This window comes from Chenopodium album, chromosome 22 (assembly GCF_948465745.1).
Source record: "Chenopodium album chromosome 22, dcCheAlbu1.1, whole genome shotgun sequence".
Taxonomy (NCBI): Eukaryota; Viridiplantae; Streptophyta; class Magnoliopsida; order Caryophyllales; family Amaranthaceae; genus Chenopodium; species Chenopodium album.
The window spans coordinates 40351040-40366831 of NC_137855.1; the positions used below are offsets into that span (position 1 = coordinate 40351040).

The following is a 15792-nucleotide window of genomic DNA, read 5'->3' on the forward strand; positions in this document are numbered from 1 at the left end:
AGCCAACAGCCAATTGCCAAACAAGGCCATATTTTACATACTAGAAATCTTTTAGTTACAAATATACTAACATAGATTATAATTAAGGTATTGAAATATATCATTATCCAAGATTATTATAATGTTATCAATTTTTTTTCCTCCAACTTAAAATTTATTTTCATTAAAAATAGAAAAAATTACTTTGGTAGCATACTTTGTATAAATCTTATAAGTTATAAGAGTAGTTGGATTTGCACATTTGTCGAAACACAACTTTGACCATCAATACCTTTAATTAGACACTACTATTTTGTTACATATATTTTTTTTGATTAAAATATTGTTGAATTAACACCATTCTTTATTATTTTTGTTGTAAAGTTTAATTATGACCGTGCATGGCACGGGACTTAACCTAGTTTATTATAAATGGGAATTTAAAAACAAAGGATTAAGAGAGGTAACATGTGGCATATGACTATATGAGTAATTATGGTGACATGTGGCATATGAGTAATTATGGTGACATGTGGCATATGAGTAATTATGGTGACATGTGGCTTAGTATAGATTATGGTTTGTGTTTTTAAATACTAAGTATAGAAGTATAGATATAGATATAGATTTTCCCACCTAAATGCAATGATGATGTCATCTCTTTTTTTTATTTATTTAAATATTAGAAAGTTCTACATTACAACTAAAACTTATCAATTTATCGTTGGAAATTTAAACAATTTTTTAATAACACACTAATATATGACCTCCTACATTGAACTACTCCATCCGCTTTTAAATACTTGCATTATTTCTATTTTTTACACTATTTATTTACTTTGACTAATGTTTGTGATTTATATAAAATATAGTCATTTAGGTACTTGTTGGAATCATCTCAATAAATAGATTATTAATTTTTAATTGTTAGAACTTATACTTATTGATAATTAAAGATATAGTTGATCAAAGATTAGTATCAGCATACGTGCTCAAGAGAAATGGAGCAAGTATTTAAAAATGGAGGGAGTATGAATTAAACAACGTTGATCACTATAATTCAAATCTTTGTCCGTTAAGGTCGGGTTCTCGGATCAGGTCAGTTTTTGACAACTTTAGCTATAATCCACACTTTTTGAGGAAATTTTAAGGTTTCGGCGCCCGGTGGCAAAAAGTGTTGAGACCCTAGGGGATATATCTCGGGGTCATATAATGCCGTTTGAAACCATATATGATCATTATATGTTGTCATAAACGTATGTAGTAGGCTTGAGTTTACTAAATCAATACAAGTTGTGAACGGGTAAAATGACCGTTTAAGGGCATAATGGATGGTTTCACCGACCCAATTGGACACCCGGAGGGTATTAGGGACCATTGTAAACATCTCAGCAATTTTATTCCGGGCGAAAAAAGGTCAAAAAATTACAAAATTAAAGGCTACTATCCAAGCTTTTTGAGGAAATTTTGAGGTTTAGGGGCCAGGTAGCAAAAAGCCTTGAGACCCTAAGGGATAAATCTCGGGGTCATATAATGCCGTTTGAAACCATATATGATCATTATATGTTGTCATAAACGTCCGTGGTAGGCTTGAGTTTATGAAATCAATGCAAGTTACGAACAGGTAAAATGATCGTTTCAAGACATATTGGATGGTTCCACCGACCTAATTGGACTCCCGAAGGGTATTAGGGACCATGGTAAACATTTCGGCAATTTTTATATCTGGGCGAAAAAAAGGTCAAAAAATTACAAAATCGAAGGCTATAAGCCTATAATCCACGCTTTTTGAGGAAATTTTGAAGTTTCAAGGCCCGGTGGCGAAAAGTGTTGAGACCCTAGGGGATTATCTCGGTGTCATATAATGTCGTTTGAAACCATATATAATCATTATATGTTGTCATAAACGTTCGTGGTAGGCTTGAGTTTACGAAATCACTACAAGTTGTGAACCGGTAAAATGACCGTTTAAGGGCATATTGGACGGTTCCACCAACCCAATTTGACTCCCGTAGGATATTAGGGACCATGGTAAGCATTTCAGTAATTTTTATTTTTGGGCAAAAAAAAAAGGTCAAAAAATTACAAAATTGTACGCTATAATCCACGTTTTTAGATAAAATTTTGAGGTTTCGGGGCCAGGTGGCGAAAAGCATTGAGACCCTTAGGATACATCTCGAGGTCATATAATGTTGTTTGAAATTAAACCATATATGATCATCATATGTTGTCATAAACGTCCGTGATAGACTTGAGTTTACGAAATCACTACAAGTTGTGAATGGGTAAGATGCCCGTTAAAAGCATATTGGACGGTTCCACTGATGCGATTGGACTCCTGAAGGTCATTAGAGACCATAATAAACATCTTGACAATTTTTATTTCAGGACAAAAAATGGTCAAATATTACAAAATTGAAGGCTATTATAATCCACGCTTTTTGAGAAAGTTTGAGGTTTCGAGGCTCGGTGGTGAAAAGTGTTGAGACCCTAGGTTATGTATCTCGGGGTCAAATAATGCCGATTGAAACCATATATGATCATTATATGTTGTCACAAAAGTAGTGGTATGTAGGCTTGAGTTTATGAAATCACTGCAAGTTGTGAACGGTAAAATGACCGTTTAAGGGCATATTGGATGGTTCCACCGACCCAATTTGACTCCCGGAGGATATAATGGACCATTATAAAAATCTCGATAATTTTTATTTCCGGGTTAAAAAAAGGTAAAAAAAATTACAAAATTGAAGCCTATAATCCACGTTTTTGTAGGAAATTTTGAGGTTTCGGGTCCAGTGGCGAAAAGCCTTGAAACCCTAAGGGATACATCTCAGGGTTATATAATGCCGTTTGAAACCATATATGATCATTATATGTTGTCATAAACGTCCGTGGTAAGCTTGACTTTACGAAATCGGTGCAAGTTGCAAACAGGTAAATTAACCGTTTAAGGGTATATTGGATGGTTTCACCGACCCAATTGGACTCCGGAGGCTATTAAGGACCATGGTAAACATCTTGGTAATTTTTATGACCGGGCGAAAAAAAGACAAAAAATTACAAAATTAAAGGCTATATGATCCACGTTTTTTAAGGAAATTTTGAAGTTTAGGGCCCTGTGGCGAAAAGCCTTGAGACCCTAAAGGATACATCTTAGGGTCATATATTGTCGTTTGAAATCATATATGATTATTATATGTTGTCATAAACATACGTGATAGGCTTGAGTTTACAAAATCATTACAAATTGTGAACGGGTAAAATGACTGTTTAAGGGCATATTGGACGGTTCCACCGACCCGATTTGACTCCCGGAGGGCATTAGGGACCATGGTAAATATCTCAACAATTTTTATTTCTGGGCGAAAAAAGGTGAAAAAAAAAACTATAAAATTGAAGGCTATGATCCACGTTTTTTGAGAAATTTGGAGGTTTCGGGGTCCGGTGGCGAAAAGCCTTGAAACTCTAAGGGATACATCTCAGGGTCATATAATTCCGTTTGAAACCACATATGATCATTATAAGTTATCATAAACGTCCGTGGTAGGCTTGAGTTTACAAAATCAGTGCAATTTAAAGACCTAATAGTTGGTTCCACCAACCCAATTGGACTCTTGGATGGTATTAGGGACCATGGTAAACATCTCAGCAATTTTTATTTCCGGACGTAAAAAGGTAAAAAACTTACAATATTGAAGATTATAATCCACGCTTTTTTAAGAAATTTTGAGTTTTTGTGGTCCGGTGGCGAAAAGTATTGAGACCCTAGAGAATATATCTCGGTGTCATATAATGCTGTTTGAAACCATATATGATCATTATATGTTGTCATAAACGTACATGATACGCTTGAGTTTATGAAATCACTTCAAGTTATATTATTATGAGTAATTTTTAGGAACGGAAGAAGTATAGTTTGACTAATACACACTTTAATGTGGCGTTTAATTGACTTTATTATCAATAAGATTCAAATGAAATGGTCAGGGTTTAAATAATAAAAGAAATAATAGTGAAAAAAAAAAAGTTTTCTCAATTATACAAGTGAAAAGGAAAACTTTTGTGTCCACTTACTTCAGAATATATACACCCTTTATATCTTAATGTTACTATTGGAAATAAATTAATGGCATTGGATGGAAAGATAAATAATGGTTTATAACAGTTGTAATAAAAGTATAAAACTAATAATTGGCAAATCAATCAAAATTGGAAAGTTAAAATTTTGGAATTGATTGTTTAAATAATTTTATTTACTAATTATATAAAGAATTAAAAATCATATATACATGGAATTATGACAATAATCAAAATACACTTAGGGAATTAAAATCATAAACTTTAATTGATTGATTACAATAACAAGTGAAATGGAAACTATATCATTGATAAATCAATCACAATTGGAAATATACAATTTGGCATTAATTATTCAAATAATTGGCATCAATTAAGAATTTATTGATTAAGGAATATGACAATTGAAATAGAAAATAATCATAGGCAAATCTATCACGTTTGGAAAGATAAAATTTGATATTAAAATTTCAGATTAGGAATTATAAATCATGGAATTATGACAGTAATGAAAATGCATAGGGAATTACATTAAATATTAAATGATTGATTATAATAACAAGTGAATTGGAAACTTACTTGATAAATCAATCACAATTGGAAATATACAATTTGACATTAATTATTCAAATAATTGGCATCAATTAAGAATTTATGAATTAAGGAATATGACAATAGTATAATGAGAATGCAATTAGGGACCTACATTCAAAGAACTATATGGTTATAATTGAAAAATAAAATAATTATAGGCAAATCTATCATAGTTGGAAAGATAAAATTTGGCATAAATTTTCAAATAATTGTCATCAAATCTGGAATTATAATTTATGGAATATGAAATAATGAAAATGCAATATGGATTTAGAATTTATGAATTAAGGAATATGACAATAGTATAGTGAGAATACACTTAGGGACCTACATTCAAAGAACTATATAATTACAATTGAAAAAGAAAATAATTATAGGCAAATCTATCATAGTTGGAAAGACAAAATTTGACATTAAATTTTCAAATAATTGTCATCATATAAGGAATTATAATTTATGGAATATGAAATAATGAAAATGCAATCAGGATTTACAATTAAAGCATTAAATGATTGATTCATTACAATTAAAATAGAAATAATCATTAGCAAATCAATCATAAATGGAAAGATAAAATTTGACACTAACTCTTCAAAATAATTGTCATCAATTAAGGAATTCTAAATCATGGATAATGGTAATAAGGAAATGCAATTAGGGAATTACAATTAAGGAATTAATTCAATTGTGTATATTAACTAAAATTATAATGTCACAATTTTACCCTTATTTATCCTTACAAGTTGCAAGTGCACAAGTATCAATCAAGACATATATTTGTGTATGTTGATGTTAGAATTAGGAACTCATATGTTATTGAATTGAAAAAGTATCTTCCAATTTGGCCTTATTCACTTCACATTAAGAAAAAAATATTCGGCAAAAATAATTTAGTTTAGCAAAATAAGGTGTGTTCAATAAAAAATAAATTCATTATAGTAAAAGTAATGTCAGTTCAGTAAAAATAATTTCAATACAGTAAAAATCAGTAACTAAATATAATAGAGAATCAATAAAAACAATTTCAATTTGACAAAAATAATTTTTGTTCAGTAAAAATAATTTAAATTTAGCAAAAATAATTTATTTATAGTAAAAATAATTTCATTTTAGCAAAAATAAGGTGAAGTGATCAGGGCGTTAATGAAATAAGTTATTAATTTTTTTTTACTTGCCTATTGATGTTATTGTAAAAGATTTATATGTTGGTAATCTTCGAAAAATTGAACTGAATGCTACGAAATAATTATATTATTATATGTTTTTTTCAATATTTTTGTTTCTCTATGTATCCAAATGATGTGTTTGACATTACAGAAAAAATACAATAAATCATGCACACATCGCATGCATATAAGATTTTTTTAGTTTTATTTTATTATTAACCCTCAAAAAGATAATTTAAAGAACAATAATAGCAACGCGTACGACAACAAATAATGTTAATTATATTGATGAACTAAACTGAATAAAGCCAGATAAATAACTACTTGCAATCATGTAGTACGAAGTAGTTTATTTTTCAATTATTTGATCTTCCATATTTCCACATAAGCAATAAGGTGAGAAGATGTAATCAACGCCGCTTCCTTTTAAATCGCAAATATATCTAGATCCGAACATCGATCTTCACCATTTCACTAAGCATTAATAAAGAAATAAACTTTTTTAAGAGAACCAGCTTCATTTCCTCGCTAAAATAAACCGTTATCCAAACAATTTAATTATGATCGTCAAATCTAATATATGTTTTTTCTTGCCGTTATAAGTATAAAGTTAAATTTCTTTCCAAATAACGACATAAACATCTTCCATCATTACAAAAAGTTACTAATTCGTTATAAGTTATAACGAGATACAAGTTAGAGATTCTCGAAAAAGAAAGGTGGCAAGAATAAGAATTCAATCCACCATTTTAGGTCATCCAAAACATTAAAACCCAACTAAAATCCGATTTTTAAATCCGAGAAAGATAAATACTACGAGTACTTGCGATAAAATAAATCCGAATGTTCCAATTTATTTATGCCCCATTATATAAAGAGGAGTTACAAAGGATGAAGATGCCAAGTGTTGACTAAGCAAAGAAAATAAAAATTGTCCCTTTTTTATTTTTCACTTCCCTCTTTTTTTTCTCTCTCTTAAATTCACGTTATTTGTTGTAAGAGGAGAGAGAAACACAAAAATAGGTGAGAGAAAGAGAGTGGAGTGAGAGAGTCGTCGAACTAGTTCGTTTCGAAGCTCTGATTCACTACTTTTTACATCAAAATTCACTGTAAGTTGTCAATTTTCTAGTAGTTTTCATTCGATTTGTTGATTTTCAGTTGTTATTTGTCATTGATTTTGTGTTTTTTGCTGTAATTATGATTGTGAAATGTCGCGTTTTGTCAGCCTAGGGTTTTGGTGATGAGTGTGAATTTGATTGGTTTTTGCGTTTGATTTGGGTTGAATTTCGTGCATTTAGCTTGTTAGGGTTAATTTTGCTGTGATTTTGGTTGTGTTTGGGGTTGATTTGAGGTGTTTGTGGATCTGTTCTTGTTGGTTTGGTGGAGAAAATGGTGAATTGGTGTCTTTGTGGTGTAAGTTTTGGAATTTGTGTGTGTTTATGATCTAATTATGTGTTATGCAGGTTTTATGATGTGCAAGATTTGATTTTTGTTGAAAATTCTTGGTTTTCAGGGTTTAGAAAGTTGTTGAGGGTGAAATTCGTTTGTTTTCTGTTGAAAGAAAGAAGCTTTAATTTAGTTGACTGTGGGATTTGATAATGGGGGAGGAGGATGCGAAGTCGGAAGTCATGGAGACCGTTATGAATGGGACCAAGTCTCCGGTGAAGGAGGCTGGAACGGTGGTGGAGGAAAATGAAAACGGAGTCAAAGATATGGAAGAAGATAAGAACGACGAGAATGATGGTAAAGCTGAGGAGAAAGCAGGTGACGAGGGGAAGGGGGAAGAGAAGGTGGATGAAGGCAAAGAGCCTAAAGAAGAGGAGGCCAAAGTAGAGGAAGACAAAGAGCCTCAGGGAGAGAAGAAAGCTGAAGAAGAGGAGGGTAAAGAAGAACCTAAAACTGAGGCTAAGGAAGAAAAGAGCTCTAATGAAATTGAGAAGGATGTTGAAATGACTGAGAAAAATGAGAATTTGGAAGAGAAAGATGAGGTTGCTGAAGATGAAGTTAAGGGTTCAGAAGAGAAGATGGATGAGGAGAAAGAGAATGACAACGAAAAGGTAGAGGGTAAAGAAGAGGCTATGGAGAGTGGAGAGGAAAAGGATCATGAAGAAAATGATAAAGAAGAGGTGAAAGGTAGTGAAAAGGAAGAAGGGGATGACAAAATTAAGGAAGATGAAGAGGAAAAGGGGAACAAGGAGGAGAAATCCTCAAAGAAGCGTAGCCGGGGAAAGGGTGCTGAGGATAAGGGTGCAGATAAGAAAAAGAAAGTAGTCCAAAAGGAGTTGGAGCCTAGAACTCCAACTATTGATCGCCCTGTACGTGAACGAAAATCTGTAGAAAGGTTGGTTGCGACAATCGAGAAAGATAATTCTAGGGAATTTCACATCGAGAAGGTGCTGTTTGCATAATTCCCTATCCGTTCTGGTAGTTTTTAAACTCTATATTCCCTGGAATTTAGTTCTCATTTTTGCTTGATATTGCAGGGTCGCGGCACCCCACTGAAAGAAATTCCTAACGGTATGTAGCTCCTTACCCTACCCATTTTGATCAGATTTACTTGAAAGCTTTTTATTACATATGCATTATCGCTTAACATAGGTTGGTTGTGCATTTTATATTTTTAATTTTTAAATCGTCTTATTCTTGTGTAAAAAAAAAAAAAAATCTAATAGTAATAGTTTTCCTTTTGAAGAGAGAAATTCTTAATTATTTTTTATTAATAAAAAGTACTCGTATTCAATAACTGTGTTGTGTGGATTTGGTTGCTGACCAATAGTTAATTTCCCTTTTGGTTTTAGCTTTGAACTTTATCTCTTTGAATGGTTCAATGGTTCTGTTGTGTAATTTTCAATTACTTAAAGCATGATTTGAACATTTATCTTACCATTTAAAGACTATGAATGGATTGCAGTGATTTGTATTTTCATTTATTATCTTGTCGTTTTGGCTTTCTGGCTCAAAATACTGGGACTATGGCATTTATTTAATTGGACTTGTTATATGTGTTTATAGGTATTGTTGAATTTGTTTGAATGATCGTATGTAAGATGATGATGCATGAATTAGTTAAACTGTGGCTATTAATGATTCAGCCAGCTAGTAGTTTTCTAGTTTTCCCTGTTTGTGGCATAGAGAAAGAAGTATTGTCACTTTTACTGAGGAAAGTAGGTGGAAAGAGTTTTGATCTGTTAGTATTGCAGATGGAACTGTGTATTTGGCTGGAACAAAACTTATGCATGGTGGGATAAATTATTATCTTTTGCAGCAAATTGCTGTGTGATTGTATAAGTGTATCTCTTTGCAACAATTTTTGTGATTGTAAATTGTATTAGTATACGTACATTGCTGTTCTGCATCTTGCTATGGACTTGGTTCACAAATTCTAATCTAGAGCAACCTCCAGGCTGGAAAACCTCATGCTACTGTCAGGCCTCAACTTGAACTTGGAGATGTGAGGTGACTGGTCGGAGAGTCTTGCTTATTGCTGTTAACTTCTTTTGCTGCATTAGTATCTGTCTTGTTATGAACACTTTTGTGTAACATTGAATCTCCCCTGTCATGTCCGCCTGTTTTGGTAAATCTAATATTAATAACGTTCTCATGTTAACTTGTGTAAAAAAGCTTCATGTCAAAGTGTTGATAAACTCTTTTCATTATGTAATGTCATTTGAGTTTGTTGTTGATGTAAATGGTTTATAAATTGTTACAACACGAAAAATCTTAATCTTGCTGTGCTTAGATCTGGGCATTTTTTCAAATGAAGTGATTTTCTGCTTGATGACCTCACTCAACCAACTAACGCTTCCCTTAATAAGAGATACGATCATGGAGAAATATCCTATCAATGAGAGATTTGTTTACTAATTTGTAACTTTGTGAGTTCATTTATGATTCTCTCGTGGGAGTGCTTAGATGGATGAAGTTCATTTATCGCTCTCTATTGTTGAAATGAATAGTTGGATGAGCGAAACAAGATGTGAGGTTAGCGGTTCAATCTAGCTTGGAGTCATGGACCCCTCCACCTGATAATTTTATTTTATTAATTTTTTTTCCATTTGATGCAAGAAACAGTAAAATAATGTTTCTGAACCTTCCACAGGGTAGTGAAACATGCTCAAGTAATAGTCCTCTCTCAAACTTCATGTATAAAATTTGTTAATGTGGGTCACCTAGTTTCATTTATGATGTGCTTCTTAACATTAGGGATTTTCATCTTATTTGAAGCAAGTGTTTCTTGGTTGGATCATCTCAAAAAAAAAAAAAAAAATGTAGAATCTATCTGTAGGATTCTCTGGCTTTATAATCATGTCCACTGCTCTTCTGAATAAAAAAAGTTCTTGCTAATGTATGGTGTTTGGTTTAAAAGTATAATTTCTCCCCTTCTTATAATGTTCCTTTTGCATTGCAGTTGCATACAAGCTATCCAGGAAAAAGAGTGATGAAACCTTTAAGATGCTACATATGATTCTGTTTGGAAGAAGAGGGAAGGTGTGTATTTGCAGCTCTTTACTGGCAAAAATCTCTTTTTGTTGTGGCACAAATATTTGCTCCATCTTTGTTGTGGAATTCATTTGGATTCAAAATTCCTTATTAGCAATTGATTTTTAGATGTTTGTCTTAGTGACTTATTCAATAGATAGTGTACATGCTTTGGTAGGTAATGATAATTAGTTAAGAGTACGTTCCCTCTGTAACATATTGATTGTATCTTCTGCTGTATGAAATTGAACTTTGATCGTGAAATTCTCTCATGCTATTAAGATATAATAACACGAAACCAAATATTATTTCCAAAAGGGTAGGGAAATTTATAATGAGAGAAACTTGCAATCAAATTATAGGTGTAAAGTGCAAGCAATTGTTAATGTAAATCATGACATGCTTGAAATGAATGTAATGCTAAATTGCTAATAGTAGCTTATATTCAACTTCCAACATATTTTGAAATCTGTAGCTGGAAGGTCAAGAATTCTGTCAACTTCATATATATCATCATTTACTTGTATATTGCAAAAGAATTATGGTTTGATAAAGTATCATTGCTTAGTTGCATAGCAATAATGATTTGAACTTTGAAGTCATTAAACCGGGTACATGCAAAGAAAATAATAAGATGACGACGGACTTTATACTTTGCTATCTCTATGTTAAACCTTTGCTGTTGGTTCATCTTGCCAAACACTGACAATTTATAAGATTGAAGCTCTAAACATTGTATAAATTTCCTAGACCTGCATTAAATAACTGTCAATTTGGTTTTGATTGACCCTTTACACTCTTGAAGTCTTGATAGTAGTACAGTCTATTTTGTTAATTAGCAATATGGATTTGTCATATCAAATTAGAATTTGCTTGGAGATGTGAAAACTCATGCGCTCTGATTTGGAATATTCGGATTTTAAGAATTGATCTTGTATGTAAACTGAGTGTTTAGGGTTTCACTCTGAAATGATCATGTATTCGGTTTTTAGAATCAAATTTTTTCATACTTCTACTTGCATACATCAAATGATAAAATTTATATTTTAGCTGCATATCTAGTTATTATTAGTGCGGTGAACATTCTTTCCTCCCTGAATGACATGATCTTTAAGTCTTCCATTCTTTCTTTCAAAAATAATCTTGTTTTTGGATGGGTTGGTGACTTGGTGCTGGTTTTGGAGATGAGATCTATCTGTTTGTTAAAGGTGTGAACCAAGATTCTATACTATAAATGTAAGGATTAACAGCCAGATGACAAATAGACGCATTTATAAAGGGGAGGATGTATTGTCTACTAATTAATGAGTTACTTCAGTTTATTTAATGATGTACTCTAAGGGAGCTGTGGATTAACTTAATGGTGCGCTTCGACAAAATGTATTGTTCGCCTTAATAAAATGTTCATTGGAAGATTGATTGGGGACTGGACATTATTCTAATTAGCTTTTTTTTTTTTCTCTTGCAGGCTGGTGAATTTAAACGCAATGTATCGCGGTTTTCAGGTTTTGTCTGGCATGATGAGGTAAATCACAAATTTTTTTTGTGCAGGGCCCTGCACGTGTGAACGTACTTTTTCATTATCTAAATCAGTTTTGAAGAACTAGATGTCCAAGCTTCTGTGCTTTAATTTTTCTGCGTGTTTTTGTCGGTGATTTATAAGTTTTATCTGCAGTACATTGTTCAGTTCTTCTATAATAGTGACCTATATTCTGATATATAAAAGAGCTGCCCCTTTTTGTTACCAATTAGCCTTGTGTGGCTTGTTTGCTTGCTGATTTATGTGTTGCATACAAAAACATAACATTTAAGATTAAAATGGATTGGATGTCTGATAGTCAGACATTGTGGGCTAGAAATAATATTAGTATCACAGGCATCATCTAAAAAGAGTAGTCTAGTTTATGGAAATCTAGGAAATCTATGAGCTGCTTAAGTCTGCAGTCTAAGTGATCTGTCATTAATAATTATGGGAATTAAAGAGCACTTTATCAGGGAAAAGACTGGTGTCACAGATGGTTGTGTGTGTGCCCCTTCACCTTGTTCAACAAAATTAATTGAAGCAGGGTTTTATGATGTCTTTAATGTTCTTGTTACTGCTGCTCCTGACTTTGAATTCAATTAAGGAAAGGCACACTTAAGTTTCTTAGCACTCCTTAGTCTATTCCTGCTGCTTAAAGTTAATTTACTTGTGGAGGGAAAGTTTGTCTTGATTTTATTAATCTAATTGCAGGAGAAGCAGAGGCTGAAAGTCAAGGAAAAGTTTGACAAGATTGTCAAAGAAAAATTGCTGGATTTCTGTGATGTGCTTGACATACCAGTTACTAAAGCCACCATCAGAAAGGTATGTCAATTAAGTTTCTTTGTATTATCATTGCCATGCCACTTGCCCTTTTACTTAAGTGCATTTATAATTAGATTGTAAGTTTCTGACAGTCATCTGTGGTTGATGAGAAGTGAACTGGTTTCCTTGATATTACCTACCTTTCTCCTTTAAAAAAAAAACCTTTTAAACAGTGGAATTTCAATCTTCTGAATATGAAGTCTAGCATGCACATGTACTTTAGCTGACAAGGCAGCATTTGAAAGTAAAAGCCTATTGGAATATACTTTTGTCTCGTTCAGCATAATTTTGCTAATCAATGTACTTGTATTATTTTTGAACATTTTTTCATGTATAGCTATTTGGATTGAACTTTTTGTAGAAATAATCTTGAATGTTAGAGTTGTGATACTAAGTGTCCAAAGTATTGTACAGGAAGACGTTGTTGCCAAGCTGCTTGACTTTTTGGTCTCTCCTCATGCTACTACTACAGTTTTACTAGCGGAGCAAGATCAGGTTTGTAACAAAGATATTGGAAGTGAATCTGTCATTGCAATGTGTAAAGCTGCTTATATGACATTTCAATTACCACTGCTGTTTGTATGCTATTTTGCTGTTTTAGGGCAAGAAGCGGAAGAGGTCTGCCACAAAAAGTGCATCTAAATCAACATCACCTAAGGGCTCTTCCAAGGTTCGGATCCCTCTTCTCCATTTGCCATATTTCCAATGCTCCTAGAATTTATACTTGGTCTCCAAATCATTGTACTTCTGTAATCTTGTGTACTGCCATTAAGATGGATGAGATAAATATATACATCATTTACATTGTTTGCATCCTTTGTTTATTATATTTGTTTCCTTTTTTTGTTGCCATTATGGTTGCAGAGCCGGAAGAAGGCTGGCGATGCTTCTGAAAAAGAAGAAAAAAAGACTACTTCAGAGTCTGATGATGAGTCTGCGGATGAGGAAGAAAATGCGGAAGGGAAGAAGGAGAATGGAGTTGCAGAGAAATCTGAGGATGAGAAATCTGAGAGTGAAGAGAAAAAGGACATGTCTGAAGATGACTCCGGAGAAGATACACCAAAGGAGAAAGCAAGTTCAGGAAAGGCAAAACAAGAAAACAAGAAGAAGACTCCAAGTGTAGAATCTTCAGGAAAAGCTGCTAGCAAAATAGTTGTCACTCCTAAGAAAGCTAGGTCAGTGCCTAAAGGAACACCAAGAAAATCATCGTCAAACACTTCCAAGGTTATTGAGAGCAAGGAATCAAGCCCTAAGGTGTTCTCTAGGAAGAAGAAGAAGGAAGAGCCAAAGACAGAGAAGTCTCCAGCTCCAAAGAAATCTGCTGCTAAGGAAAAACCTGGTAAGTTTAAAGCTTTGAACATCTGTCCAACTTAAGCACCACATGATATCTATCCGGATGCCCTGAAAATGCTCCACCTTTACTGTCATGCTTATTTTGTATCGAACATTATTAATCGGCTTGGTTTGTTCTCCAGCAAAAGCTGCTTCTGAAATTGATTCTGTTTGGAATTAGGGGGGAAAAATATAATTGTGAATTTGTGAGTAATAACTTGCAGAGTTCTTTTGAAATAAATCATGTTAAGTTGCAATTCTTGTTGTATTTACTGCTAAAATACTGCTGTACTAGGCTATGGGTTTGATTCGGATTTAATATCGATATCTGTCTAATTGTTGTCAGGTTGAAATTGTACATTATTAAGTATGGTTGCTTAGGTTGTGTGTCAAATCCTGAATAAAATCTTTAACTGAGTTTGCTTTGTTATCCTGAAGGTAAAAAGGCTGTGAAAGGGAAGGAGAAATCCAAAGATGACAAATCAAAGCCAAGTGATGATGAACTAAGGAATGCAATATGTGACATTCTAAAACAAGTTGACTTTAATACGGTAAGAATTGAGTGTTTATAATGTGTCCATGTCTGTCACTGTTAAAAAAGATTTCTGAGTGTTTCATGGATATCCATTCCTCATTGTTGCTCTACACTTACGTGCATTTGGTGTTAATTGAGTTAAGGTTCTAGTTAACTTGTTCTGTGTTGCTCTTAAATGACTACACTTCCATCACCATGCTATATGAGACCTGGGGTGATAAGCTTATGCTAACCCTCACCTCTAAGCTAAGATGGACATACTAGCAGAGGTGGTACTTACTATTCTGCCTGAATGGTACAAATTGTATTATTTCTGCGCGGGTATTGTGTATCATCGCTTTTTTGGGCCTTTTGATGGCTTGTGTAATGGTCACACTGGGATTTATTGTTTCTGTATCTCATTTTTTCTGCTTGCAGTTTCATGTTTGTGGTAGTTATATATAACACGTGCCTTGCAACACTTGGAGCTTATGCCATTCACTTTCCTCACTGATATGGTTTTTTTTTTTTTTTTTTTAATCTACAGGCAACTTTCACTGATATTCTGAAGCAACTTGGTAAGATTTCTCTTTAAATCTGGTTTTCTACAAATTGTAGACTACAATATCAACATAACTAATTTGTAAGATATAGTGTAATCTACAATATCTTACGAATTGGTGATGTTGATATTGAAAATATGGCCTACTAACATGATGGTCTTCTCAGATTTTTGATAGCATCTGCGGATAGCCAGTCACTAACTTTCTTTCCCCCTGCAGCCAAGCAATTCAGCACTGATCTCACATCCAGAAAGTCATTGATCAAGCTTATGATACAAGATGAGCTTACAAAACTAGCTGATGAAGCTGATGATGATGAAGAGGGAGATGAGGGGGATGCTGAAAAAACTGAAGTCCAGCCTGCTAGCAAAGAGGTGGAGGTCTGATTTGTGATACAGCAGCAGAACAAGTGGTAAAATATATGTGATCATCTGTCCATACCTTCGTTTCTGCCCCGGGGTTAAAGAAATTTAGATAGTATTAACTTTGCTTTAGTATCGGGCCTTGCTGTTAGTCTGTACAAGTAGCTGTAATCTATCGATAGTTGTTTATAATATTCTGGCAAACAAACTAGTCTTTTGCTAGCGATAGTACTAGAACAGTTGATGCTCATGCTGCTGAGTACTAAGAACAGTTGATGCTCATGCTGCTGCAGGATGCAGGTTGTAATATACAAATTTAAGAAATTGTTAGGTCTTTTACTTTTGAGCTTTTCTAAATTAAACCAACTTTTGTGGACCAAAA

General features: G+C 33.2%; 1 protein-coding gene across 2 annotated transcripts; it reads left to right on the top strand.

Annotated features, from left to right (window-relative positions):
- Positions 1–6738: 6738 nt before the first annotated feature.
- On the top strand, positions 6739–15792 carry LOC145603536 (DEK domain-containing chromatin-associated protein 4-like). 2 transcript variants are annotated; one of them, XM_081659458.1, is made up of 12 exons: positions 6739–6925; positions 7280–8209; positions 8300–8333; positions 10225–10304; positions 11764–11820; positions 12529–12639; positions 13054–13134; positions 13241–13309; positions 13504–13978; positions 14410–14522; positions 15033–15063; positions 15268–15792. In XM_081659458.1, the coding sequence occupies exons 2-12, from the start codon at positions 7415–7417 to the stop codon at positions 15432–15434; spliced, it is 2013 nt and encodes a 670-aa protein (XP_081515584.1). In that variant the 5' UTR covers positions 6739–6925; positions 7280–7414; the 3' UTR covers positions 15435–15792. The 2 variants fall into 2 exon arrangements, with proteins under 2 accessions (XP_081515584.1, XP_081515583.1); XM_081659457.1 differs by having other exon boundaries at positions 7330–8209.